General features: G+C 37.8%; 1 protein-coding gene across 17 annotated transcripts in view; it reads left to right on the top strand.

The window, feature by feature from the left end:
• Positions 1–26,552, top strand: part of EPC1 (enhancer of polycomb 1) — a 72,399-nt gene that overhangs the window by 35,954 nt on the left and 9,893 nt on the right. For 5 of the 17 annotated variants that reach the window (XR_015279275.1, XR_015279285.1, XM_023920059.2 and 2 more), the window contains 13 exons: positions 5,254–5,413; positions 7,364–7,509; positions 7,595–7,801; positions 8,188–8,336; positions 9,612–9,768; positions 11,065–11,241; positions 11,352–11,441; positions 11,525–11,673; positions 12,793–13,145; positions 24,991–25,109; positions 25,191–25,277; positions 25,956–26,097; positions 26,216–26,552. The exon at positions 26,216–26,552 is cut by the window's right edge and continues 30 nt beyond it. Coding sequence is in view for 11 of the 17 variants with exons in the window: in XM_086863127.1 (XP_086719253.1) it covers positions 5,254–5,413; positions 7,364–7,509; positions 7,595–7,801; positions 8,188–8,336; positions 9,612–9,768; positions 11,065–11,241; positions 11,352–11,441; positions 11,525–11,673; positions 12,793–13,145; positions 24,991–25,109; positions 25,191–25,277; positions 25,956–26,097; positions 26,216–26,552 (2,273 nt within the window). In the remaining 6 variants the exon portion in view is untranslated. Of the gene's footprint in view, positions 1–5,253; positions 5,414–7,363; positions 7,510–7,594; positions 7,802–8,187; positions 8,337–9,611; positions 9,769–11,064; positions 11,242–11,351; positions 11,442–11,524; positions 11,674–12,792; positions 13,146–18,668; positions 18,753–24,990; positions 25,110–25,190; positions 25,278–25,955; positions 26,098–26,215 lie in introns of all 17 variants that reach the window. The other 12 variants (XR_015279280.1, XR_015279291.1, XM_023920061.2 and 9 more) reach the window with 3 other exon arrangements.

Here is a 26,552-nt window from a genome sequence, read left to right as displayed (position 1 = left end):
GTGAACAATTGGTATTTACATGAAAGGTAGATCTTGAAAGAAGAAGCAAGGTGAGATCCATCTAGAAGGTGTAGAATAAGATGAGAATTTCCTAGGAATGTTTGTAGTAAGGAAGTTTTTCTTGATTGTACTTGATACTGAGACAGTTGAAATGTTCCATGAGTTTTAGTCGGGGGGAGTTTTGCCCTTGATATTCGTTTTAAAAAGACTTTTTAAATTTAGTGAAGCAATTAAGCCAGTGTAATGGCTAACTGCTGCCAAAGGGAATCATCTTTCTCTCTTCTGCATTTCCCCACTGCTTTGCATACACACACCCTGGCAGTTCAGGGAGACAATTTTTCAGACAACTAATTGTTTCTAATTGTTTTCAGGGGAAATAACAGGACAGTGATGGCTTTTTGTGGATTTGGTTCCCTAAGCTGTCATCATAGATTCAGTCTGATAAAAGGCTGTGGTAATATGGAGAATGACAACAAGAGGCACAAGACTGAACCTTGTGGTGGTGGCTGTTAGATAAGTTTCATTCTAACATGACAAATTATAGCCTTTGAGCTTAACTAACCGTCTAAAATTCATGACAGGAATTTAAAGAAACAGTTTGGAATAATTTTACATGTATTTGAGAGCTTCAGATGATGTTTGAGCAGAAAGAGAAAATGCACTAAACCATGCTTTTTTAAAAAAGAGTACCTCAAAACATAAAATCCTTTTGAAAATTGCAACCCAGAATCTCGTAACAGTCAAGACTGTTGAAAAGCTGGAACCTAGAGGTTTACAAATAAGTTACCATACCCACAGTTCCTGGAGTAATATGGATAATATAAATTATTTGGCCCTGGTGATGACCTGGAAGATACTAATCTCTGTGAATACTTAATAAGAGGTTTTCAGGAATAAAGCCCAGTTAACCCAGTTGAACCTCTTTTTGTGTCAGGGCATAGGACCTAATGGATAGTGGTGTAAAAAAGATACTGATATTGATCTGTTATCCAATGAATGGAAACAGTTGTGTAGTAGAAATAAATCTGCTTGGAAAACTGTATCTAGAAATAGATGGACAGGCCAAATGAAAACATTTGTTGAATTTCCTAGCTAGTCTGTCTTTAAATGCCAGGTGGTGTTTTCAGGAGTGACTGGGACTGCAGTATCTACATACAAATCTTCCTGTATGATGAAGAGCATGAAGAGCAGCCAGAAAGTTTGATTAGGATTTGAATTTAAAATCATTCTGACAAATTGAGGAAACCACTGCATTTTTAAGTGGAAGGCTGTGGATTCAAATGAATGAGGTGTTGCATTTTGGTGGGAGTAATCAGCTGTGCAATCAGAGAGAATGATTGAAGAATAGAAACTGGAAGCTCTACTGTGTTAGTTAATAGTAGATATTTAACATGCTTTATTGTTAAAAATTACTGCTTACAGAGTTAACAATTGCGTCTGATTTATATGTATTGCGGTCATGGTTTAACATAGCTTGGTTTTTAGTTAAAGAGAAAATCCATCAGTTGAAGAAGTGATTCTCTGTGAGGGCTGCTAACAGCTTCCTGACCCAACAGAACCAGTCTGCTGGTTAGTTTTGAATATTGACACCTTGTTAAACCACTTAAGCTGAACTTGCCTCTGTGAAATCACATTTTAAAACTAACAAACCCCAGGAAAAATTCTCTTGCTTCCAGCTTTTGAACAGGTAACTGGATGCTGGCTGGACCAGGCGCTGCTCCACTACAGGGCCTGGCCAGCTCAGCCCGTGGCATGGCTCAACTAAGATTCTGCCACCACTGAATTCCAATCACAGCTAGCAGTCTGGGCCAGCTCCAGCTCAGCTTTGGGCTGAACTGGGCTCTGCTCTGGCCGTGAGCTGCTGAGCCGTCCTGCCAGCGCCACGGAAAAATCATGTGGCTGAGAACAGAGGCAGCCCTGCAGCCAGAGTGGCTGGAATTGACCATGGCAGGGGCTGGATAAACAGCCATGCAGCCAGAGTGGCCACAACCTGGCAGAGATCACATGGCCATCCTCAGGCCTGGGCCAGATACTAGCTTTTTCAGTGCACAGATGCAACAACTTGTAATCAATCCTCTCTCGAGTGAGAGAAAAGGAAAGGGTGAAGACATGTAAAGAAAACAATGTGGAGACACTGGGGTCAGTGAAGGAGGAGTCAAATCCCAGATGGGAGGAGAATGAGGAGATACCTTAGTCTGGGGCTGAAATTCTCTTGTAAGGCTATGGTGAAGAGTAATTGATACTTAAGCCTTTTTTTTCCCTGTAACTCATGGAGTGCATTGGAAGGATGTGGCATTCTAACCACAGCCATGAGCAGAAGCACCCTGTGTTGAAGCAAGCAGATGGTGAAGTAGCTGTGATCCAGTGAGAAGCTTGAACAGAGAGAGATGTGAAACCTTGCCCCAGGGATGGAAGAAGAAAAGCCTCTGTTCCCATAGATAAGAGAACTTTTGTTTCTGTACTAGAACAGCTCATCCTTAAAATTGCATGCACCCAAATAAGCTGAGATGACCCATGGTGGTAGTTGTGGGAAGTTGTGTACCAAACAGTGGGAGTATCTTCACAATTCAGATTTCCAGGCAGCTGCTATTCATGAAAATTAAAACCATGAAAGAACTGTTTCTTTTGGAAAAGTCTACATGGCATAGCAGGAGAGACTCCTTTCCCTAAGTGAATTAAAGAAAGATTATTTTAGAAGTGGTAAACTGACTGAAAATACCAAATTTTGTCTCTTTACTTTGTCAATAAGAAAGGAGAGTTGGGGGCAGAAGTGTTCTGAAGGTTTATTCTGGTTCTTATTATTCTTCTTTTAGTTCTGTTAATCAAGTTTTCTTTATACTCTAAAATTTTGAGCCTGCTTTTGCCTTTCTAATCCTTATCTCACAGTAGAAATTGAGTAAATAATTCTAGTGAGTGCACTGGTGTTAGGCCAGCACTCAACCCACCTCAATTACCAGGATATAGAGAGAGATGTTCTGAGATACTGATATATTGAGATACTGATACTGTGATACTTTACTGGGGGTAAAGTTGCTGTTGTGGGTTTGTCCAGATAAGTGAAAACTTTGATGTGTGGAGGTGTAAGGAGAAGTTGCCTTGTCTGCTTAGTTTTTTCTGTTTAGTGGAGTGTCTCTTGAGGTGAATTGAAATCTATATGAACAGCAGGTTAACTTCTTTCAGTGGGGGAAATTTTATCCAGTTGTTTTTCATAATATGTGGCTCTGCTAAGACTCTGCTCACATACTGAGTATTTTTGTATTTGGGATGAAAGGCAAAGCCATGATTTGTGCTTCTGTTTTAAGAATGCTGTTAAGATTTCTTTAAATACAGATAACTTAAACTTGTTAGTAAAGAAGCATAGGCTACTGGTACTTACTAGTGTGTCCATATCAGAGGTGGATCAGAGAAATTGGAATCCTAATTTAGTGTATGATATCCTTTTTGTCTCTGAAATGAAGCAATTTTTTTGATGTTTAGAAACACAAGCTGGGATAAATACATTAGGAACCCTTAATACTATTATAAAACCAGTAAGAGTTTGCTTAACTAAAAGAACATTGGCTATTATTCTGCATTTGATGCAGAATCCTAGTGGGCTATATAAAGATAAAGCTTAATTCACTGTTAGGCAACAAGTTGTAGCTGTGTAGTCCTGAAGAATTACTACAGTTTACAAAATGCTGACATGTCTGACAGCAGTGGTTCAGTAAAAAGTAGAAAATAAATTACTTTATCCATACCCAGGAAAGAATGCTGCTACACCTCCTAGGTGATGTGTGTCTGGACTTAACAAATGCTGCAGGTCAAAACCAGTGCAGTGAGTTCTACCTGCAACTCTGTTATGCCTTATTCTCTTGTTTAGTCTCTAAGAAGCTTTTTAACCAGGGGATGTGAAATAATGTCTGCAGTTTGTGTGAAGATAGGCTCAAATCCTGTGAATTCTTTTAGCAGAATTACGTGTTAGAACACAATTGAATTTCAGGTTGGGTCAACTTTGCAATTTACAGTAAAGCCTGGTTTATTATCTTCTTGATTATTTCTCCTTTTTTAAAGTTTAGACAGAAGTTCTTAATTGCCCTTATTGTACCAAAGTAGTTAAATTGAAGTCAGACAGCCAAAGATGTAATAAGAACATATGGATGAACATTATCTATTCAACATTAAAAACAACTGTAGATGCTACCCTTTTGCTGCAGTTTCTGCTTTTGAGTATTTCAGTGATGTGGTTTATAGCATCTCATTGAGAGATGTATTGGCATAACTATTGTAGCACTGGTTTACTGACCACCTGGGAAGGAACAGAATAGAAACTTAAGAAACCAGCACTGCAAATAAGGAAAAAATACCTGTTTTGTCAGTAAACCACATAAAGGCATGCACACATCTAGCTGTGTGGGTTTCTGTTAGTTACTGTATGAACCCTGCTGATTCTACTCACTGTCTTGACAGAACTGTAGGGAGAATTTTACATTTCACTGTTTTTAGATGGATTAGGAGAAGGAAAGGGAGGATAATGGGAAGGATTTAAACAAATGATTCTTGAGGAATCATTCACTAGATAAAAATCGTGGCTGTTCATTGTCAATGAACCATGGCGATGCCTCCCTCCTGTCTGGTTTTCTGACATGACTGGTAATAAATGGCCAAGGCAAATACAGAGTAGTACTGGAGTCAGTATCTGTCTCATAATCTGTATGTCTAATCAGTCTGAAGTGTCCCTCCAGACCCTCGTAACGTGGGTACGGGTTTGTGACCCTCCGGACCCCGGTAACGCGGGTACGGGTTTGTGTGTCCCTCCAGACCCCGGTAACGCGGGTACGGGTTTGTGTGTCCCTCCAGAGCCTGGTAACGCGGGTGCGGGTTTGTGTGTCCCTCCAGACCCCGGTAACGCGGGTGCGGGTTTGTGTGTCCCTCCAGACCCCGGTAACGCGGGTGCGGGTTTGTGTGTCCCTCCAGAGCCTGGTAACGCGGGTACGGGTTTGTGTGTCCCTCCAGAGCCTGGTAACGCGGGTACGGGTTTTGTGTCTCGGTGTGCCAGGAGCGCCGACGCGCCTGGAGGAGTTGGGAAGGAGGGGTTGTGCTAGGGGACAGCGCCACCTGCCGGGGAGCCCTCCGGCCCGGGCAGCGCGCTCTTAAGCTCGGGGCTTTACAGCGAGAGCAGTTACAGAAAAATACACCTCCTTCAGCCAGGTGAAGCAAGGCTGAATTCTCTAAATATTTTCTCAGGTTTTCATTTCACTTTTTTATTTATAGGAACATCATTTGCAGCGGGCTATCTCAGCACAACAAGTCTATGGAGAGAAGAGGGATAACATGGTTATACCAGTTCCAGAAGCAGAAAGTAATATTGCATACTATGAATCTATATATCCCGGAGAATTTAAAATGCCAAAGCAGCTGATTCACATACAGCGTAAGTAAAGTAACTAATTCATTGGGATCTACATTGAGTCTACTTTGTCTGAGCAGCAACTGGCAGAACAAGAGGACACAGTTTTAAGCTGCACCAAGGGAAATACAGGTTGGACATTAGGAAGAAGTTTTTTATGGAAAGAGTGATAAAGTACTGGAATGGTCTGCCTGGGGAGATGGTAGAGTTACCATCCCTGGATGTATTTAAAAAAAGATTGGATGTGGCACTCAGTGCCATGGTTTAGTTGAGCTGTTAGGGTGTGGGTTGGACTTGGCGATCTTGAAGGTCTCTTCCAACTTGGTGATCCTGTGAGAATTTAATTTTACTAGTAGTCAAGACATTATTCATAAATATCTGTTGAGCTCCCATCAAGACTGACTTCTGAGTATTAACTTTTTCAACATGTTGAAAAATACTACTTGCTAAAGAAGTACATTTAATTCTTATTCTGTAATAACAGTTTGGAGGGAAATTTAGATTTGGTAGCAAGCACGGACACAGATCTACTTAGAGGAAAATACATAATGCATAGCTAAGAAACAGAATATCTGCTCTCAGAGCATCACCAGGATAAAATGGCACTGGAATGGATTGGGAAGCCAACCAGAAATGGCAGTAGCAGTAGAAGTGTTTGCCTATGCCTGGTGCAAGTATTCTACATCTTAAAGCATATGGGGCTTGATATCACTGGTGACTTGCAAATTTGTTGTGGTTTTGTTTTTGTTGGAAGATAGCAGTTACTCACTGTGGATATGACCCTTCACATGAACACCACATTACTTCAGATAACTTTAGAAAAAAATTTGAAAAACAGTGTCTGTTGCAGAATTCGGTTGTATAGTGTAATAAGCAGAATTTTAAAAGTAGCATCTGTGCTGTGTAAACATTATCTCATGCCTAATTAACTTTGGTTAAATGTTAGACTTCTGTATCATTCTGACCCTCAATAATGGCTTAAAATACTTGAATTGTAGAATAGTGTGGGTTGGAAGGGACCTTTTAAATATCATCTAGGTCCAAGCTCCCTGCAATGAGGCGTGGTTCAGCTTTATCAAGTTGCTCAGAGCCTGGTCCAAGTTGACTGTGAATGTTCCCAGGTGTGAGCATCCACCAGTTTTCTGGGCAGCCTGTTCTAGTATTTCACCACGCTCACTGTAAAAAGTTCTTCCTGCCTACTAGCAGCCTTCCATGCTGATATTAAGGTTATACTTTTCTGTCTTACTTTCCTTATCTAGCTGTTCTAACAGCTGGATTTGTTTATTAAAAATAGATATGTATTTTCACGTGTGCACTAGGAAAGAAATTTGTGTCTCTTGCCAACCACAGAAATTTGAATGAGGCATGAGAATTAGGGAGTTTCAAATGCAGAATGATGCATTTTCCTAGGATACTGTGGAGAACAGTTGCTTGCATTCTGCAAGACATTACTTGTATTTGAAGATGCTTTGCTACATAGGGTAGATCATGCTGGGCCAGTGTAGTCTGACTCAAATATGTCACAGAAATCATTGATGAGAATATGTTAAGATCATTGTACTACAGTCTGCACATCCTTTGCTAGGAATACCTTTGATGTGTGCTCGGGCTGAAATCTGAGCTGCTGGTTGTACAGTACACAAAAATCTAGACTGCTTTGCAGCACTGAAAATTTTAATGAATCTAAAAATGTCTTACTGAAGCATTAAGCTGCTAGCTTGTTTGACAAGTAAAAAGTTTCCATTGGTTAACAAAATCATAACAAGATGTCAACTTTTGCGCCTAATTTTTAACAGGGTAATTTTTTTCAAGAAAAAAACCTCGATGTTTACATTCATGTGGAAGTAGCATTATTACAACATTCAAACAAGCAATTTTGGTTTTCTCTTGAGAAGTGTGGTATGTGCTCTGGACACTATTAGAGCAAAACTTTTTTTTTGTAAAATTAACTTTAACTTTCACTGTATCATTTAGCTTTTAGTTTGGATGCTGAGCAGCCAGATTATGACTTGGATTCAGAAGATGAGATCTTTGTGAATAAGTTGAAGAAAAGAATGGACATCTCTCCTTTGCAATTTGAGGAGATGATAGACAGACTGGAAAAGGGCAGCGGTCAGCAGGTACAACGGTACTTTGAATAAAGAATTTGAAATACAGGCTCTGTGCATTACTGTATGAAAGTGACATGCTGGGTTTTACATTTAGCCAGTCAGCCTGCAAGAGGCCAAGCTGTTGCTGAAAGAAGATGATGAATTGATCAGAGAAGTGTATGAGTACTGGATTAAAAAGAGGAAAAACTGTCGAGGTCCTTCACTTATCCCAGCAGTAAAGCAGGAAAAACGAGATGGTTCCAGCACAAATGACCCTTATGTTGCTTTTAGAAGACGAACAGAAAAGATGCAGACACGAAAAGTAAGTATATCAGTGCCTCCCTTAACTTTTCTTTCTTTTCATTCTCCCTCTTTGAAAAAGTTGCTTATATAAAGAAACAATTTGCAATGGTACTGCAACATAATAAAAAATGAAATGTTCTTTTTAATTTGCAAGGGCAAAAAACATAAAACATCTCTAGTCCTATTATTAAATGAAGGCTTATATTCACTTTTTCACTAAATTTACTGTTTAACCTACTTAGGGTGTTGGCAAGCTGTGTATCATTGATAACATGCACATGCTTCTCTTCGGTTTAGCATGTGACTTGTCTTTTTTTTTAATATACCTAAATATTTAGAACTTACTTTGATTCAGATTATTGAACTTAAATTATGTGGGGAAAAACGTATTTTATATATCTGCAGAATCGAAAAAATGATGAAGCTTCTTATGAGAAAATGCTGAAGCTGCGTCGAGATCTGAGTCGTGCAGTAACCATCCTGGAGATGATAAAAAGGAGGGAAAAAAGCAAGAGAGAGTTGCTGCATTTAACACTGGAAATAATGGAAAAGAGGTAATATTTATTGAAAACTTGCTGCAGAAAGCTTTGGAAACTTCTTTATAATTGGATAGCTGCAAATATTTGAACAGTGGGAGATGTTTAAAGTAAGTTCAGACTGTTTCACTTCTACAGGATAGCATATTCATATTTGCCTATGGAGAAAAAAAAATAAAACTTTAGGAAGTTGCCTATTATGGGAATACATTGTTTTATTGTGTGTGTAGATACTTTCAAATGTATGTATCTATTCTGTATATTCTACCAGAAGAGAGACCAGAGTTTCAAGCAAAGTCATTTGAAATTGTGTGATAAGTATTAAGGAAATCCCAGCTATTTTTAAGACCGATTTTAATCATTAACATTCTTCTTTGACTTCATGATCTACATTCTTTGCTAAAAAAGCTTGATCTAATATTCTCTTGAGGAAAACGAGCATTTCATACAGTATTAAATGTGAGAGTCATCTCCAGCTAGTGCTTCTTTTGCCATTGATTATCTGTGCTGTGGGCCAAATGCTCTGGCAAGTGTCATTTCCCCAGTTGACTGAGGATCACAATTTTTGTGTGGAGTTGTCCTTTTGGTTGATACTTAGAATCTGAATAAACTTTTCTAGCCTAAGTATCCATGTTTGAAAGCAAATGTTCCTAGTCAGTACCATAAATCTGCAGAACTGACCTTTTAGTTGGGTTTTTAGGGAAACAAGCTGAACTGACACTACCAGGGCACTTCATTTAAGCCCTGAGCATTTTCAGCAGAAACAGGGGAGAGAAGTCATCAAGATTTTTCCAGTTGCTTTTTAAAGAAAATAAGCCATTGAATAGAGGACTCTAATACCTCACTCAGATTAGAGAGCTGCACTTCAACTCAGCATTTGTCACAGGACTTGAAATGTAATGTTTCATGGATGTAATTATTGAAAATACTCCGTAGCACAAAAGGAGGATTCATGAATAAGGCATTCTGCTTCACAGTTTAAAATTTTGAGTGACAAATTCTTTAAATGTTACCAGTCCCCAAGGAAGGGGGTGAGTAACCCTCTCCTTTTCTTTACAGTATTACATTTTGGAGATGCTTCACAGAATGGTTGTCTTTTTTTATCTGTCATCATTATTCATTGCAATGATTTTTCTGTGTTGTTAGTCTCCTTCTCTGGACTGATACTTTTTGTACTTGTTGCTGATGTACTGGATATCCCTTTACCCCAAGCTGCAAGCATTAACTAGCGTTTTTCAGTTTTTTACCAGATGGACATTGTATTCCAACGAATAAAATTTATTCTGATTTCAGGTATAATTTGGGTGACTACAGTGGAGAGATCATGTCTGAAGTCATGGCACAGCGGCAGCCACTTAAACCCACCTATGCTATTCCCATCATTCCTGTGACTAACAGCAGTTCTTTTAAACAGCAAGAAGCTATGGAACTGAAAGAATATAAAGTTAAAGTAAGTAATGTCAATAACCAAGTTACTATTCATGCTGTGAAGTATACAAAATGCACCATTTTAGGATTGGAGGAGAGAGAGGAAGCTTTTTGTAACTGGCAATAGGGTAGCAAAGCTGCAAGTGAAATAAAACAGCTTGTTCCATATGAAGTTTCAAGGATAACAGATGACCAGTATTCTTCAAGACAGAAGTAAAAGAAGTACAGACAAACTGCAGATAAAAGGACACATGCAATTGTGTTCTTATTCAGGAGGATGGAAACATTTTTCTTTACTACTGTCCATAAGGTTGGGATGTCCTGAACAGAACTCTATTTATTATCATTAGACATTATACAAAAACTGAATTAATGATGTAAATGTCATGTATTGTTCTAAGCTGTGTTGTTATTTTAATATGGAGAGTCAGGGTTTGTTTTGTTTCTAAAAGATAATGCATTGATAATTCTCTCCCTGCTGCATATCTTTGCTGTCATATTTAAGTAAAGTATCAAATAATCTTGTTTGATTTAGACAGCTGAAAAGTACTTTTCTCCCTGCAGGCTTTAATTTTGTGTCATACAAACCATAGCTACAGTGCAAACAGCTGAGCATGTTAAATAGGTCAGGTAACACAGGATAATTGCTGAGGTATAATTTAAATTTTAAACCAAGGCAACTTGTAACTGAAGAATATCTAGAGGCTGTTCTGAATTTGACTTGGTGGTTTGAATCAGTCAAGTTTTTCATGGGTAGTAAATAACTGTTCTTGTGATTGCTGGTGTGTACTTGCTTATCAGTGATGTTGGATCAGTGAAGTGCTTCACAGATTGGAAACTTGGGAAATACTCTTAAACTTGACTGCATAGTATGGAGAAACATCTTTAATTTTTAGACTTTTGCAAGATTATAGGTACCTTTGAGAAGTCTTTTTGCCTTCGGAGCATTGCTTGGTAGTTAGTAATACCCTGACACTGCATAAATGGCTATCAATTAAAAATGCTAGGAAATAAAGAAATAGAGATCATGATAAATATTTTGGTCTCCTTCTCCAAAGCAGTACTGTTAGCTTAACTGCTAGTGAGTTACCTAGCACAGATTGAACAAACAGTGCTTGATTCCATCTTGTTTGTTCAATGCTTCAGTTTCTGGAAATGAAATAACAGACATTTTGAAATAATTGCATGTTTTACTGTGATTATGGTAGAGAAATGAGTTCATCTCATTAGCTTGCTTACATGGGAGTTTACTTAAAGTCCTGTTTTAATGTAATTTTCTTCTGCATGTAATTTTACACTGCTTTTATTTTTCTTGCAGCAAGATAAACCTGATGTTATTAGACCCAAAAGAAAGTATGAGAAGAAGCCAAAAGTCTTACCTTCATCGGCTGCTGCTACTCCTCAACAGACAAGTCCTGCTGCACTGCCAGTCTTTAATGCTAAAGATTTGAATCAGTATGATTTTCCTAGCTCAGATGATGAACCTCTTTCCCAGGTAGGACCTCTAGTGTTTTGTGCTGCTCTTTGGGAAAGAGAGAAGTAAAACTCAGGAATTTTCAAATACCCTTTCTCATACACCACTCTCCTCCCATCCCCTCTTTGAAGGTTTTGTCTGGTTCTTCGGAGGCTGAGGAAGAAAATGATCCCGATGGTCCTTTTGCCTTCCGTAGGAAAGCAGGCTGTCAGTACTATGCTGTAAGTAGAATTTCCTTGTGCGTCATAAGACAGAGTGTCATTGTGTGAAAACATCTTGTTTAATTGTTTAAAATTATTTTAAGCCTCATTTAGACCAACCTGGCAACTGGCCATGGAGTAGCCCTAAGGAGGGAAGATTAGGAGATGTGCGTTACAGATACTGCTTAACCACCCTTACTGTACCCCAGAGGTGTATTGGGTTTGCACGAAGACGGGTTGGCCGTGGTGGAAGGTAAGTGATGTGTAACTGTTGCTGTTTATAAAAATAAAATTAAATCAGCAAGATGTAAAGAAGACCAGAGACTTTAATAAAAAAAAATAAATAACAAAATTGAGAGGTCACAGGGAGATTAGCTGGCTAATGTCTTCATTTTTTTTTGCACTAGTGGAAGCTGTTTTAGTAATGTTTTCTTAATTAGTTCAGGGGATTTTTTTGCTCACACTCCCATTTTTTGGCATGAAAATGCATGTATATCTTTAGTTGTGATTGGCTTGTTTTTAAGTTATTTGTGTAGCTAACTTCAAATAGTAGCATTTCAAGATAGCAAAAATCATATTTTGCAAAAAAATGCTTTTCAGAATTTAGACAGTATTTGGTGATTTGGAGAGAAGCTTAGAAATTATAACTGGTAAATTTCAAATGTGAAAAATACCAAATAAGTAATTATTTCAGGCACTTTGCTTTTGGGAATCTTGACTGAAAACAATTTTTAAATGATTAAGTGTATAAATATGTGATGTCCTCAAGAAGGTAGTACTTTTGTATCAAATTTTTATTTAAAACTAAGGATGTGATTTGCCTTTCAAATTTAGCTTAGCACCTCTTCACGTATTAGTAAGCCAGCTTGGCTAATTAGCAAAGTTGGAATGAGATCTGATGGCTCTTACAGGGATGTATGCAAGGGGATTTGGAAGTTAATGTCTTGCATCCCTGCTGCTTTGGGGTGATGTTAGGTGTAGTCAGTATATATGGGAGTAAGGCTTTGGAAATTAATCTATTTTAGGAGGACATATGAATCACTTTTTACTTAAGCAGTATTACTCTCTAGGTCTTTTTGTTTTGTTTTAATTCTGTGTTGTTGAAATGTCTTGAATATATGTGTGATGTTGTACCTCAGCTCTTCTTAGGACAGTAGAAGCTAGCATATACCTAAATGTACTACTTACTGTGAAATAATATATGGTCATACATCATGTCAGGGGAGTGTGTATGTGTGTGTTGGCTTGTTCTAAAATGCTTTTGTGTAGCTTTTTTTATCCCCTTCTCATCCACAAGCACATGTGTCAAACCAACAATTTTCTTGGTATTTTCTTGCCACTGTTTAATTGTGCATTGTTTTCCTGGTTTTAGGGTGCTACTAGACAGAGCGCATTCGGACTACGATAATGCATTTCATCATCTGGATTTGGAAAGGTTTTCCTCATCGCAACACTCTTCAATCAGTCAATTTGCCAATACCTCAGAAACAAATACCTCGGACAAATCTTTCTCAAAAGACCTCAGTCAGATACTAGTCAATATCAAATCATGTAGATGGCGGCATTTTAGGCCTCGGACACCATCCCTACATGACAGTGACAATGATGAACTCTCCTGTAGGAAATTATACAGGGGTTTAAATCGAACAGGCACAGCACAACCCGGGACCCAGACATGCAGTACCTCTATACAAAGTAAAAGTAGCAGTGGTTCAGCACATATTGGTATGTTTATTTTAACAAACTTGCTTCTAGAACTTTTGAACTTATGTGAGAAAATTCAGAATATCATTAGGTCAGCCTTACTTTACATTGTGGTCGATTTTGATGGTAACAGCCCATCTTTACGTGTATCTTTTTTTGCTACATTGAATTTATTTGATTTATTGCTAACAGTAGTGTACTGCATCTGAGATTTATACAAATGCTATGATGGTATGTAATTACAATTTTAGAAATATCAAAGTTGAAAAAACAGTATTGTGGAGGGTTTAAGTTGACTGAAAATTTGAATTTTTTGAAATTAAAAATATATTAATTGAAATGTCAATATAAATATTATGTATCCATTTTTTTATAGTACAAGGTATGGCAGTGATGGGAAATGTTTAGGTAAAATGTTTGCATTTAAAATCCCAACATGCTGTGAATTATTACTTGAACTTAAATGAACTTAAATGCCATTTCCCAGCCAAGAAGTAGAAGTATCCACCCACCTCCACTGATGCATCTGCTTATGCTTAGCAAAACTCTTGGACTAATCACCTCTACATCTTGTCAGCAAGTGGCAGATTACATCTTATAGAACCTAATTACAGATTTGAGGATCTGACTCTGAAAAAATGTGATGTGGTAGTGGTTTTTAATTGGAACACTATTGGATAGCATCACTCTTGCTTCTTCTCATTGGAAGACTGGTATTTACATGGTTAGAATGGAACTTACCAACTCATCAAAATTCATGAGTTATTTTCTGTAAATGTCATCTTTTTATAGAGGATTTAAGTGACGTAATAATTTATTTAAAAAAAAAAACAACCTTAGAAGTTCACCATGGTTTTGTAAGGAGTCTCTAGAAACATATTTTTCATGCCATTTTGAATTATGGCTTTGGAAATCAATCAGAAAACCTGGGTGTAATGTAGGAGTGCAGTGAGCAGATGCATGTACCTAATAAACTATTCAAGTTGTGGGTCTTTTGGTGATTTGCTTTTAAGACTCTTATGCTGGTGTCAAATAACTTTAATCTTCTGCTTGCCACTATATTATATGTCTTCCCTCCTGTATCATGTTTTGAGGTTTTTTCCCCTGAAAATTCTTTCTCCTTTAATTTGTAGAGTTAGTGAGCAGCTTTGTTTGCTGCTTTATTTTGTGCTTTCTCTCTATACTGTCCTAGATTAAGTCCTTGTCCCCGTGCCTTTCTTCTTTCATCATGATTCCTGCTAGAAATGTACTAGGGCTAAAACTGATGTTTCTTCTGGTTTATGATTTTAGTGTGGCTTTTGGTGTTTAAATTCTGATCTTTCCCTGGTTCAAATCAGTAAATCAAGTCCAGAACTGAAAGAGGGCATTCTCTGCCTAGTGGCCAGGCTGAACTGTGATAAATGGTAGCCAGATGAGTGTGAAAACAAAACTAATGTGTGTTGAATAGACTAAAAGTACTGCAGAGTATTAATGGGCAATGCTTTACATTTGAAAATCACGTAGATTTGAAAAATTGGCTGATAGAGTTTTAAAGCTCACATCTGTGTGTGTCTGTATAAATAAACACACACACATCCTTTTAGAATGTTTTTTCTCTGAAATAGATGGTATGAGTATTTTTCTAAATCATTTAGGAATTAAATGGAATTATTTATGTTGATGAGTCCCATAGAAGGTTTTAATTATGTGGTTACATATTGAAGTCTGTGGTAAGGTAATACATACTGGTTTAAGTACGTGGTATATTACATTCATTTGTACTTGGAATTCTGTTGAGATGATTTAGTATCTGTGAAAAATATTTAAATATTCTAAACTTTTCAAAATACAGATGTGGAGTTTAGTTTCATAATTTTGCTAGGATTTGATACAGAAATTAAACGTTCAGTAAAAAAATACAGGTGTCTGAGTTCATAGGTGTACTGAAAGTTGGTTGCCAGAGTCTTTGGATAGTCACTTGTTATTAACATAGCCAGGCAGATTGTATCCGTGTAATTATTTATTATCTTAATTGTGATTCTTGTGGCATTGGAATATATATGAGTCTTTGTGTATGTGGTGTACTGCTGATCACCTGCTCAGGTGTAGGTGTTTGTAAGGAGACAACCTGCTCCATCTCAGTACCAGTGTGGTTTTAGTGGTTTTTGGGTTTTTTTCATTCACTAAAAGGATTCTGTGAGATACGTTGTTTATACAGATCACAGGAATATTGGCATGTCTCATGTATGAGTCTGATTTCTTCAAAGGTGCCTGTCAGTGCGGGCTGCAGCTGCTGAGTTCTCTCTTTGTTCTTTCTGTAGCAAATACTGTAAAGAACCTCAGGTGACTAACAGCTATACTGACGTTTTTGTAGTAGTTACTGTTGCAGCTTAACAACCCTGTAGGGTTTTCCTGTTCCTTTTTCTGATTTGTTTTTAAAGCTGGGAGTTTGTTGTGGGTGTGGATGTTTTAGGTTTGTTTCTCTTTTAGGTTTTTGAAGTGGCAATTGGTCTTTTGTCAGAAAACACTTATTAGTACATCTGTATTTTTTAAGTCATATTACCTTTCTTTGCTACTGTGAGTTGTGGTCAAACTGTATTGTTTACTTTTGAGATGTTCATCCTGGGATTCTGTAGTGACCAGCAGAGGTGGTCATTGCTGTGTTTATTTTGTGGCATCACATGAGGTTATTTTGTTTCCCTACTAAGAAAGTCTTGAGCTTTTTCTGTCTTGCGTGATGTAGAGATGCTGCTGACAAGGAACATGCTGTGGAAAATACTTTTCTTGGGTCTGTTATACATGGTCAGTAGAGCCGTGAGGTTGAGGTGGTATCTCATGTCTTCTGTTCATGAGAGGATATATAATACAAAAGCTATGTTGTAACATATCATTCTCTGGCTACAGGAAGCATTGATTTTCGTCCTGAAGATCAGAGAGAAGCTTCCCCAGAGCTGGGCATTTTCTAAATGTTTTGAAATGCCTTTGATCCTGAAGAAACGTAATTTATTCTGATTCTGGCTTTCAGAGTGCTCAGTATTAAAGATCTGTGGAAGTTGTTGCGTTGAGATTTTGTGTGTAAACCAAGAAGAGGGTGTCTTAAAATCCCTTACAAGTACGTGAACACTTGTGGTGTGCTGAAGGCTAGACTTTGACAGCAGGAGCAAGTGGCCAAGTAGTATCATTTGTCTAGAGTGTGGTTCCTTCTGATCTTACTGAAGAATTATGGAAAAGTATCCTTTGCCTTCTTGCAAGAAGAGCTGATTAAGAGGTCTTAACACGTTATTCAGAACACCGCTAAAAAGGAAGCAAGAACATTAAAGCATTCTTTTTGTGGAGAATTAACTTGGTTCAGAAGCAGAATTAGTCCAGTAAAGGAGCCTGTATTGCTGGCAATGTCAGGTTTCTCAGTCATAATCTTCAGAGATGGAGTATACGGTAGGCTTGAGTATGGAGCTGAAGTGTTCATGTTCCCTGTTGATTTGGTTCTGCTAGACAAATAACAATCTTTGACCTGCATCTCTTTAGGGACTGAGCTCTCTGCTGGAGACTTTCTTTTGGATACGTTGCATTCACATTTTTGAATGCTTGGATCTCATAAACAAAAGTTGGAGACACTTAAAGCTGTACACATGTATCATTCCTTTTCAGCCTTGTGTTTAGGAAGTGGAACAGAGATACCCATCACTAGTGAAATATTGGAGCACTGGTTCCCAGGCTCTACTAAGAGCAGGCAACAGTCTTGCATGCTATTCCTTTCTGCCTTCATCATCCAGAAGCTGGATCCCTTTAAAAGCAGTGTCTAAAAGCTGGCAGGGCTGAAGAGGTTGACAGTTAACTGGAGCCTGCTCAACTGAGTTGAGAAGAAGCCTTACTGAAAATTGTTAGGTTTTGTGTTCGGGCTTGTAGACATTACTGTATATGAAAAGCTGTGGGTACCCAGAGTATAGTCAAATGCCTTGCATTTTCTCGTAAACTAGACATTTAGGTCATGATACAAATTGTGCATTGCTGTTCAGTAACTTCTGCTGTGGGAATTCCATAGAAATAACATTTTCGTCTTGGATGCTTTTTTTTTGGACCTCTTAATCTGCTTTTTAAAAGCAATTTTGTATGCTTGGGGATCTAGCTGGGTAGTGAGCTGTGCTTCCAATTCCCAAATATGTAAGGTTGCTTGATGGATCTGTACATGTTCACCCTGGAAAAGAGAAGGCTTTGAGGTGACCTAGTTGGCACCTTCCAGTATCTGAAAGGAGCCTACAAGAAAGATGGAGAGGGACTTTTTACAAGAGCATGTAGTGACAGGGCAAGAGGGAATTGATTAAAACTGAAAGAGAGTAGGTTTAGATTAGAAGAAATTCTTTACTGTGAAGATGATGAGGCACTGGAACAGGTTGCTGAGAGAAGTTATGGAACCCCATCCCTGGAAGCGTTCAAGGCCAGGTTGGATGGGGCTTTGAACCGGCTCCAGGGGAAGGTGGAGGAACTAGAGGAACTAGAGGATCTTCAAGGTCCCTTCCAACCCAGACCACTCTGTGATTTTATACTGTTTTTTCATGTTATCATTAAGGTGTTATACCTCTTGCGAGATATTAATACAACCTTTCCCCAGAAAGAAACAGGAGGAGGCTCCTCAGTCCTTGTGGCAATTCCTTCTAGCGATGTAAAAGGACTTGTTCATGGCTTTCATGCCATCACTGGCTGTGTTTAGATGTTTTTATTTAACCGTTGTATCTGTAAAACTCTCAACACTGCTCTGTGTTACTGTTTTCCCTTTGCTGAAGTGCTTCTTTCACATTACAGGACAAAGTTGGTGATGAAAAATACTAAAATTTTTAATGGCCACTTCCAATTATCACTGGAATTTAATAGTCTTGGCCCATCTGTGGCTGAGCTGTTGAGATCCTAGCAGAAAACCAATGGCATCAAGAGTAACAGTTGTTTATAGCCCATCCTAAACTTAGTTGAAGGAGAAAATACAAAAAGGAAAAGCTTCTTAAGTCTGGGAAATGTGACTGTGGATGGGGGGAGAGTCAGTACTTTTTAAAAACACCTGAGCACTTCGAGAGAATTCGAGACTTTGTAGTCTTACTAGATTTTCTCATTGACTTGCAGTTCAGTTGGAGTAAAACTTCGCTCCAAAGTGGAGGATCTCTGAGCTTGTGCAATTGTTACATTTTGCGTCCCATGCAAGGATGGTCACATTTGTAGCTGCACAGTAAACTGTGTACTGGCATGTGACATTTTGATAAAAACTAATTTTAAGAATAATGGGCAGAGAAATAAAAGTGTATAGGAAGTTTTCTAACTTTCATTCAATGTCTAGTAAAAAAAATTCCTTATTAATTACTTTCTGTCTATCTTCTGCTACCAAGTAGGGAGTGCATATATAGACCTTATACCTAGTTTATAATCTCTACAGTTCTGATGCTAGGAGATTCACACTTAAGTTCTATTGGGCTGAGATAAAAAGCTGTTGTTGTCATAATCAAGGGCATAATGATTCATATTCTCATAGTGTGTAATAATGCCATGTTTAAGTAAAACCAATCTTGAACTTCTTTTCAGAAAGTGAAACATCTTTGGGCCTGGTGCATCAAATACTAAATCACACTGATGGCTCTAAGTCTCTCCAATCTTCTGAATTTGCTGGTGAGAACTTGCTGTACAGTAGGAAATTTTTAACCAGGCAGTGTAAGCCAAATAACATCTCTCATAAGATAGAGATTTAAAAATGTGATGTTCTGGACTACTTAGCATTGTGATTGATGTTTGCTTTGCATGCACTTGGCATTAGTAACCACTAACTGTTGTCTTATACAGCAGGGATGTGATGCTCTCATTCTCCTTAAGAAGACATTGTAACATGATATATCATTTTTCCACACACTTTAGCAGCTCTGTAGTTTATTGAATTTCTGAAAAAGTTTGGAAGCTTTAGTTAAGTGAACTTTATTCCGTTACTTGATCAAAACTGCCTTTTTAATGGTTATCACCTCCACTGAAAGGATCACAGAATATAGTATTCTATAAATTGATTAGAGAAGTTCTTTGAACCTAATATAATCTTAATGTTTCAGTTTTCCCCCTGAAGTATCATTTCTCCTCTTGAGAACAGATTTACTTGTTATGAACAGCTTTTAAGCTACTGTAATTTAAGTATCTAATTCTTAGGATGTTTAGCAGGACTGAAACACTTGTCAAAAGGTTTAATTAAGCTGTTTGAGTCTCTCCATATTAAAACTTTTTAAAACTTTATTTAAAAAAGAAAACCAAAACAGAAGCTTACCCTGGCTAGGTCATTGTGTTTACTCCATAAAGCTTGCTCAGTTTGCCTGGCAAATCTAGTGAGCATCTTTCGCTCTGGAAATGGACAGGAGAGGGACCAGGAGCTTACACATGGATTTTCTGCTTTCAGGGGTATGCTTCCTGTTTTGTTTTTTTTTGGAAACTGGTTATTGTGGTCAGCTTTAAAATTGTCTGTATTTTCCTGCTTGAGAAAGGCAGAGTAACAAGTGAGTGACCTCACAGTAAAACTTGCAGCAGTAGTCAGGATGGGAAGCTGTGGCTGTTTATGATACAAAGACCCATCTGTTCATACATATTGCACAGCCAGCCCCCCCCCGCCACAGACACTCACTCATCACTGGTTTTGGCCACTTCTGAGAAGGAAGTCTGAGTTTTCAGAGAAGCTACATGTCAGCTACAGCACTGTAAGGCTAGTACACATTAAATGCTGTGGTACAATCAGTGAGCGCTATTAGAGTATTTATATTGCAGTATGAAACTGCTGCAGACTGTGGATCTTTGAAAAGTCACTGACAGTATCACTGTTACTCTGTGTTCCAAAAAGCAATACCTGCTAAGTATCACCATCCCATAGAATTTGGTTGATACGTAAATGGAATCATGCAATTGAAAAATTATATTCAGTGCTTAGTTCGAGCAAAAAATAGATACGTAATTATCCCAAAGAGTACAAATACTCATATAAGTGATGGTAGGAAAACACATTCATATTGCAGTGTGCAATAGCTCAGTTTTTAATAAAACAAGATTTGTAGCTGTCACTAAGGAGATACTGAGCAGTCATTTATCCTGTCAGTCAGTATTAGTAATACACAGGATTTCATTCCTTGTACTCACAGCTGAAAACTGAAGTTTTTTCTTCTACCTTCCATTCCTTTTTGCAGTCCATAAGCCAGAAAACATTTCCTTGCTGCCAAAGTATAGCACCAATACAGTTGCAGCATATGGGGGAGGGGGGGGTCCCAAGTTGTTAAATGAACAGGAGCACAGCATAACATCATGTACTGACTACTGACTTCAGATCTGACGATTGTCTCAGCTCAAATGTTACCACTTGATACAGTGTTCTGCAAACAAAGAAGCATTTGTATAGCCAAGTTTCTTGGTAAAGAGCTGCCCATCTTCTGATAACCATCTTGAAATACGAGTAACTTCCGGTGGAGTTGTGCTTAAGGGATCCTTGTGTTTAAGGTTAGAAAAGAAGTTGGGCTAGGTTAACTTTAGAGTCAAGTGACTTGTATAGATTGCTGAAGGTGTCTAGGAAAGTATGTAGAAGTTTTGTGACAAGATGCAGCTGTTAGCTGTGAAAGACAGTTGAGATATTATGAAATGGTAATATTTATTGTATACTAGTAGTGGTGGTAAAGATTTCCCCCTTGGCTCATCTCTGTGTAGTGATTCTGTGTAATGAATGAAACTGGGTATTTTGACACTGTTTAATTTGGTAAGTCCTGTACTATTAAATAGTCATTCCTATGTGATGGAACCATGACCACTGAGGTCTGAGTGTGTTGTTTGAGAAGTCTGTAAGCACTGCATCTTTGTTTGGGGCTACTGAAGCAAGGACCTGTCTTAAAATCTTATGTGTCATCTTTAACCACAGTGTGTTATGTTTTGTCCCTTTTTAAACTTCAGGCTGTTGTTTGGCTTTCTTTTTTTAAAGCCTCGAAAGTCTCCAGTAAAGTCAGGAATCTGTAACTTTGTGTAGTGTTGTGTAGCAGTACTCTCCTGAGTTAACAGAAATACGGTTACTGATTAAAGTGTTCAGAAAAGGTCTGGGCTTGCTGCTTGCCTGCTCATTTTTTTCCAGGCAGATAAAGAGCAGTCTGACAAAAAGAGAATGACATTTATTTTTGCTACTTCTTCTACATGTACCATTTTTCTTTTGACACACTTGAAAGGTTTTCAGCTGTGTCCTTTCTCTTTTTAATAACAAATATGAGAAGAGATAATAAAATTTTTGGAAGAAGGTTTTTAGGGACACTGACTATTTTTTTAGATTAACTGGTGCTAGCAAGATGCTGTTCGGCATCCGTCCAGTTGCATCAATGCTACATTGCAGGCAAGCAGAAAGTATTCTCTGCAAGCCACATAGCACATTAATAGCAGCTATGTTCTTATGCAGCAACACTGCATTACAAACAATTCTGTTTTAATTGATCCTTTAAAAAGGATCTAGCTAAGAACAGTCTAGCTGAACTTAGACTTGTTCTTTGAGAAGCTCAGGATTGTACCTGCAGATGTAGAGGCACAGTCAGTACACCTGTGACTTCACTGTGCTGAGCATATATGTGATTTCCCAGTTCCAGTCACAGTTGGGTGCCAAAGGAAATGAGTATGTATGGTTAAATAGGTGAAAGTACTTTCATGTAAAGTATATACAGATGGGTTTTTACGTGCGTAGGAGCGGCAACTTTCAGAAACATCTTACAATCAATATGCTTATTTTTTCAGCTGAAATGTAATGTAAACTGTAGTCTGAGAGCAGGAGGGGAAGAAACCCTGTGGTAGTGTTAACAAAGTACATGATGGCTTTTAACAGAAGAGGAATAAAGTAATGCTGTCCTAGTTTGCAGGTCTTCAGAAGAAATTTTGATTTGGATAGTTAGCAGATAGTAGGAGTAATGTTCTCATTAAAAACTTCAATGTAGTGTTTCTTTAGCATGGAAAGGGAGGACCTGGCTTATGTAATAGCACTCTGTAACTTGTTCTAGTACATTAGCATCTCTGTCTATGGAATGGAAAAAGAGTAGCAATCAGATCATTTTAGGAGGCTATTGTTTGCAGCAGCCCTCTTTGAGCAGCGTTGCCTTTCTAACCAGGATGCAACGGATTCAAAATTTTTCAGTAAACCCCTGGCAGTGTTGTAAATAGTATTTTTAAATGTCTGTTAGAGTTTTAATATGAGAAGCAGCAAAAATGTTGCTGAGTACTTAACCTAAACTGAAAAAAACAGAAATTGTTCTTGAGTGTATTTTCCAGGTACTGTTTTTAAGTTGGAATGTAGAGGAGGGTGATGGTGGTAGTGGGCTTCTTCTGTCACTTAGTTCCTTTGAGAGATGTACAACTCTCCAGAGTGGTGAGAAGCATATAGCTCTAAGTGTCCTAGGCTGCTGAAAAAGAAATTAACTGATGTACAATTTCAAAAATATAGTTTTTGTAAATGTCACTTCTGGAAAGAAGAATTGCTTCCAGCCATTATTTAGCATAGTCTTTCCTAAACTAACGCAGCTTGTCTCCATTAGCTTTGTTTGCTGCTGTTAGAAAAGGAAGCAGTATTTTGGAGGTGGTTAAACGAACACAGGTGACTGTATTTACCTCAGCTCTGTTTTTTAGTTAGAATCTTAAATATACTTAGGACTTGAAAATTGAAATTAACTACTAGTTTCACTTAAATAGGCACAAGTAAGGTGATTATGATGGTGGAAGTTTTAATCAAAGATGGTGGTACAACGTATTCTTTTTTGCCCTTTTCTTCTTTGTCATTCTGTGTGTTGTTTCTACATCACTTGAGCAATCTATTCCTAAGTAATATATTTACAGTGCCATACTACAGAATAAAACACCTTGTTCATAGCATCTACTGAGTTGTAAGGGACCTATGAGTATCATTGAGTTCAGCTCCTGTCCCTGCACAGGAAACCCCAAGAAATCATACCATAATAAATAAATGCAACTTTCAATGTCATTGGCACTGTGTTGGCTAAATGTATGTTGATTCTAAATTTTAGGGTTTGAAAAAGCAGTAAATTGTATATCTCAGTACCAGAACAGTACTTCCTCTGAAGAACCAGAACATTTTCCTTCCTCTGTTTCTGCTGCTCAGCTTTCTACCTGTTAATCTTTGTGTGCTAAAGCTTTCTTGCTCTAACTTGTGTTGGATGGCAGCTTAAAAAAATCTAAAGAAGTTGTAAATTTTATTTTTTATATAAATTAAACAGTAATCTCCTTGAGTATTTGGTCAATGAATTCTAGTTTGTATGGCTTGGGTTTTTTTTTACTAAGGACATTTATGAGGGAGGTTACTACTTTTAAGCTTTTCCCCTAGGAATAATTTTAAAATATTGCAGTGATACTTAACTGTAGAGGTATTTGGAAGTAATTTGTTGCTTATGGAAATATAAGTAAGTGCTACATCCTTACTTGCTCAAAGATGTTACTTATGAAAAAAGGTAATGTGACTTTAATAGCTGAGTAAAATTTTATAGCTTCAAGTGTTCAAATAGGAAAGTGCTGGCAATAATTTCAGTGCAATTTCTAATACATAGTAGAAGTAGTTTAAACAATATTTGAGCACCAAAAAAAGACAAATATACCAGGAAAATGTATGCTCAGCAGTGTTCGTTTTGATGTTTCCAAGTATTGCAGCCATTTATATTGACTTGTTATTCAAGTTTTATACATGAGGTATAGTTGATCTTCAGAATCCTTTTGTATCCAGTAGCAGGACATTATTATGGTTTTGATGCAAATGTGTTTTCTTCAGGCAAGCAAGCTTGAAGGAATAGATTAACAAAAGATCCTTAAAGATTTCAGTTTGTGAACAGGATTTAAGTGTGGTAGTGATTTGTTGCCAAGCAGTAGCGAACTTCCCCAAAAGTGTGACTTCCAGTGCATTCTTGAAGTATGAATACTATTTACAGCACGTATATGGGAACATTTGTACAATCTGAATATAAAATTGAGGGAAAATCTGAAAGTTGTATCCTTTGCAAAGACGTTCACGCTCTAATCTTGATTCAGTTTGTAAATTGAAAACTGAGATTTCATTTTGTTTTGGAAAGTAAACTAAAACAAAAACTACTTGCACTGAAGTTAGTCAATGAAATAGTGATTCTGCTGCACCTTTGGGCATCCCCTTTGTCAATCTGTACTAACAATTCTATGTCATTTTTATACCTGTGGGTTAAATGGATAAAATTCTGCCTGATTTGTGATGCACTGACTACTGAGTCACCTCTCAAAGATTATAGAGAGAAGGATATGGTTCTGTGAAATTCCGTATTGATGGAGTTTCTTGTACATGTGTAGTTACAAATTAAAAAGGTACTGAACAGAAATAGCCTGCACAGTTGTGAGCATGTCCAACTTAATGTTTTCAATTAAAACATAAATCTTAGTTGTAGGCCCTTGCTGCCTTCAAAAAGTTGTCAGTGAGGGGTGCATTACAGTTCCAAGTTCAGCATATAAAAGTATTTCACTAATAATATAGATACTGTAGTTTCACAGGGTGAAAACAGTGATGCTATTTTTACCTAATCATTCTTTTTAATCTGTTTTTAAGGAGTTTTTACTGGGATTGATTGCATTTTGGTTCCTTTCTCCCCCTCCTGTTTTAGTATCTTGAGCTAAATTCAGTTAAAGTCTATGTACTAAACAATCAAAAAAAGAAGGTGTTATTTGGACAGAAGTTTCTAGGAGGATGTCAGCCTTTTGGACATAAAGGCATTAAGGCTCTTAGAAATGTGCTGTGGTAGTTTTTTTTTGGGGGGTGGGGGTCAGGTTTATAAAGTAGATGTGTTTATATACACAACTCCTACATATTTTGATATAGTATTTTCTCGTTTTATATTTTGTTCAGCATTTACAGCCGAACAATACCAGCAACATCAACAGCAACTGGCACTAATGCAGAAACAGCAGCTTGCACAAATTCATCAACAGCAAGCAAATAGTAATTCCTCTGCCAACACATCACAGGTGAGGGATTTGTCTGTGCTATGATTTATCCCTCATTGTTTCCCACCAGGGTTCATCTCTAATTGTCAACTGTTGCCATAGAACCTTGAAACTAACCAACAGGAAAGTGGCTTTCGCCTGAATCTACATCATAGCCATTCTGTAAAGTGTTTAGAAGGGACACTGCAGGTGAGTGTGGCAGGCGTTGCCTCTGCTCCCTCTTAACAAAACAAAAAAAAAAACCGAAACAAAAACCAAACAAACAAAAAAAAGGGGTCAGTCAATTAATGAAATTTTCAAAGCCTTAGAAATATGAATTGCAGAAATCTCCAGCCATGTCATTATCCTCTTGTCATTGGGGGATTTTCAGAGCAAAATTTTAGTTAATTAAAGCTAACTCATACTTACGTCCTCCACAGAGGTGTGAAAGTGTCTAATATTCATAAATGTGTAGGGAGATTACAGTGATGATGGACGCATGAAAAGGTGCAGAAGTTGTTTGCAGTCTGAACCTCCAAGTCTGAATTGGGTTTGGAGTTTCAGGAAACAGGTTGATCCACGAAACAATGTTGTTACATAGAACTTCGGAAATCAGCTTCTTTGTGTTTTGAATAGCTGTGGGGAATATCACCTTGGTTGTTTTAACAGAGCTAAAAGTGCATGGTAATACAAAAAAATCACAGTTGAGATTTGAACTAGCTTTCCCAAATGCTGATGATTTGATCTGAGAGAATGACTGGTCCACAGTTCTGATTTATTGATGTACTGATGTTTGTTTTACTAGGTTTTGTGTAGCTTTAAAATGGGGAGAGTACTGAGAGTTTAGAAGCATCAATCACATATATTTGCCACCATTGTTCTTTTTAGGGTTTTGTTTCCAAGACACTGGATTCTGTTAGTGCTCAATTTGCTGCTTCAGCTTTGGTTACATCAGAACAGCTAATGGGATTCAAAATGAAGGATGATGTGGTGCTTGGAATTGGGGTGAATGGCATTCTTCAGGCCTCAGGTATGCAACTGTTTGACAGAATTTGATTGCATCTTGATTTTTGCAGTGAAGACATGTCTGTTTGGAGTTGAATGTTTCCTGAAAAATGAGCTTACCAATTTTTCTTTTTCTGTTGCAGGAGTGTACAAGGGCTTACACCTCAGTAGTACTACACCTACAGCACTTGTCCATACAAGTTCATTGTCAACAGCAGGTTCAGCCTTGTTACAGCCTTCAAATATAACGCAGACTTCAAGTTCCCACAGTGCACTGAGTCACCAAGTAACTGCTGCCAATTCTGCAACAACTCAGGTTCTGATTGGGAACAACATTCGATTAACTGTACCCTCATCAGTTGGCACTGTAAACTCTATTACCACGCTCAATGCACGGCATATACCTAGGACTTTAAGTGCTGTTCCATCATCTGCCTTAAAGCTGGCTGCAGCAACAAATTGTCAGGTGCCCAAGGTTCC

Source organism: Cyanistes caeruleus, chromosome 1 (genome assembly GCF_971803275.1).
Source record: "Cyanistes caeruleus chromosome 1, bCyaCae1.hap1.1, whole genome shotgun sequence".
Lineage (NCBI taxonomy): Eukaryota > Metazoa > Chordata > Aves > Passeriformes > Paridae > Cyanistes > Cyanistes caeruleus.
The sequence above is the reverse complement of the archived record's forward strand: the minus strand, read 5'-3'. Positions and strand labels throughout refer to the sequence as shown.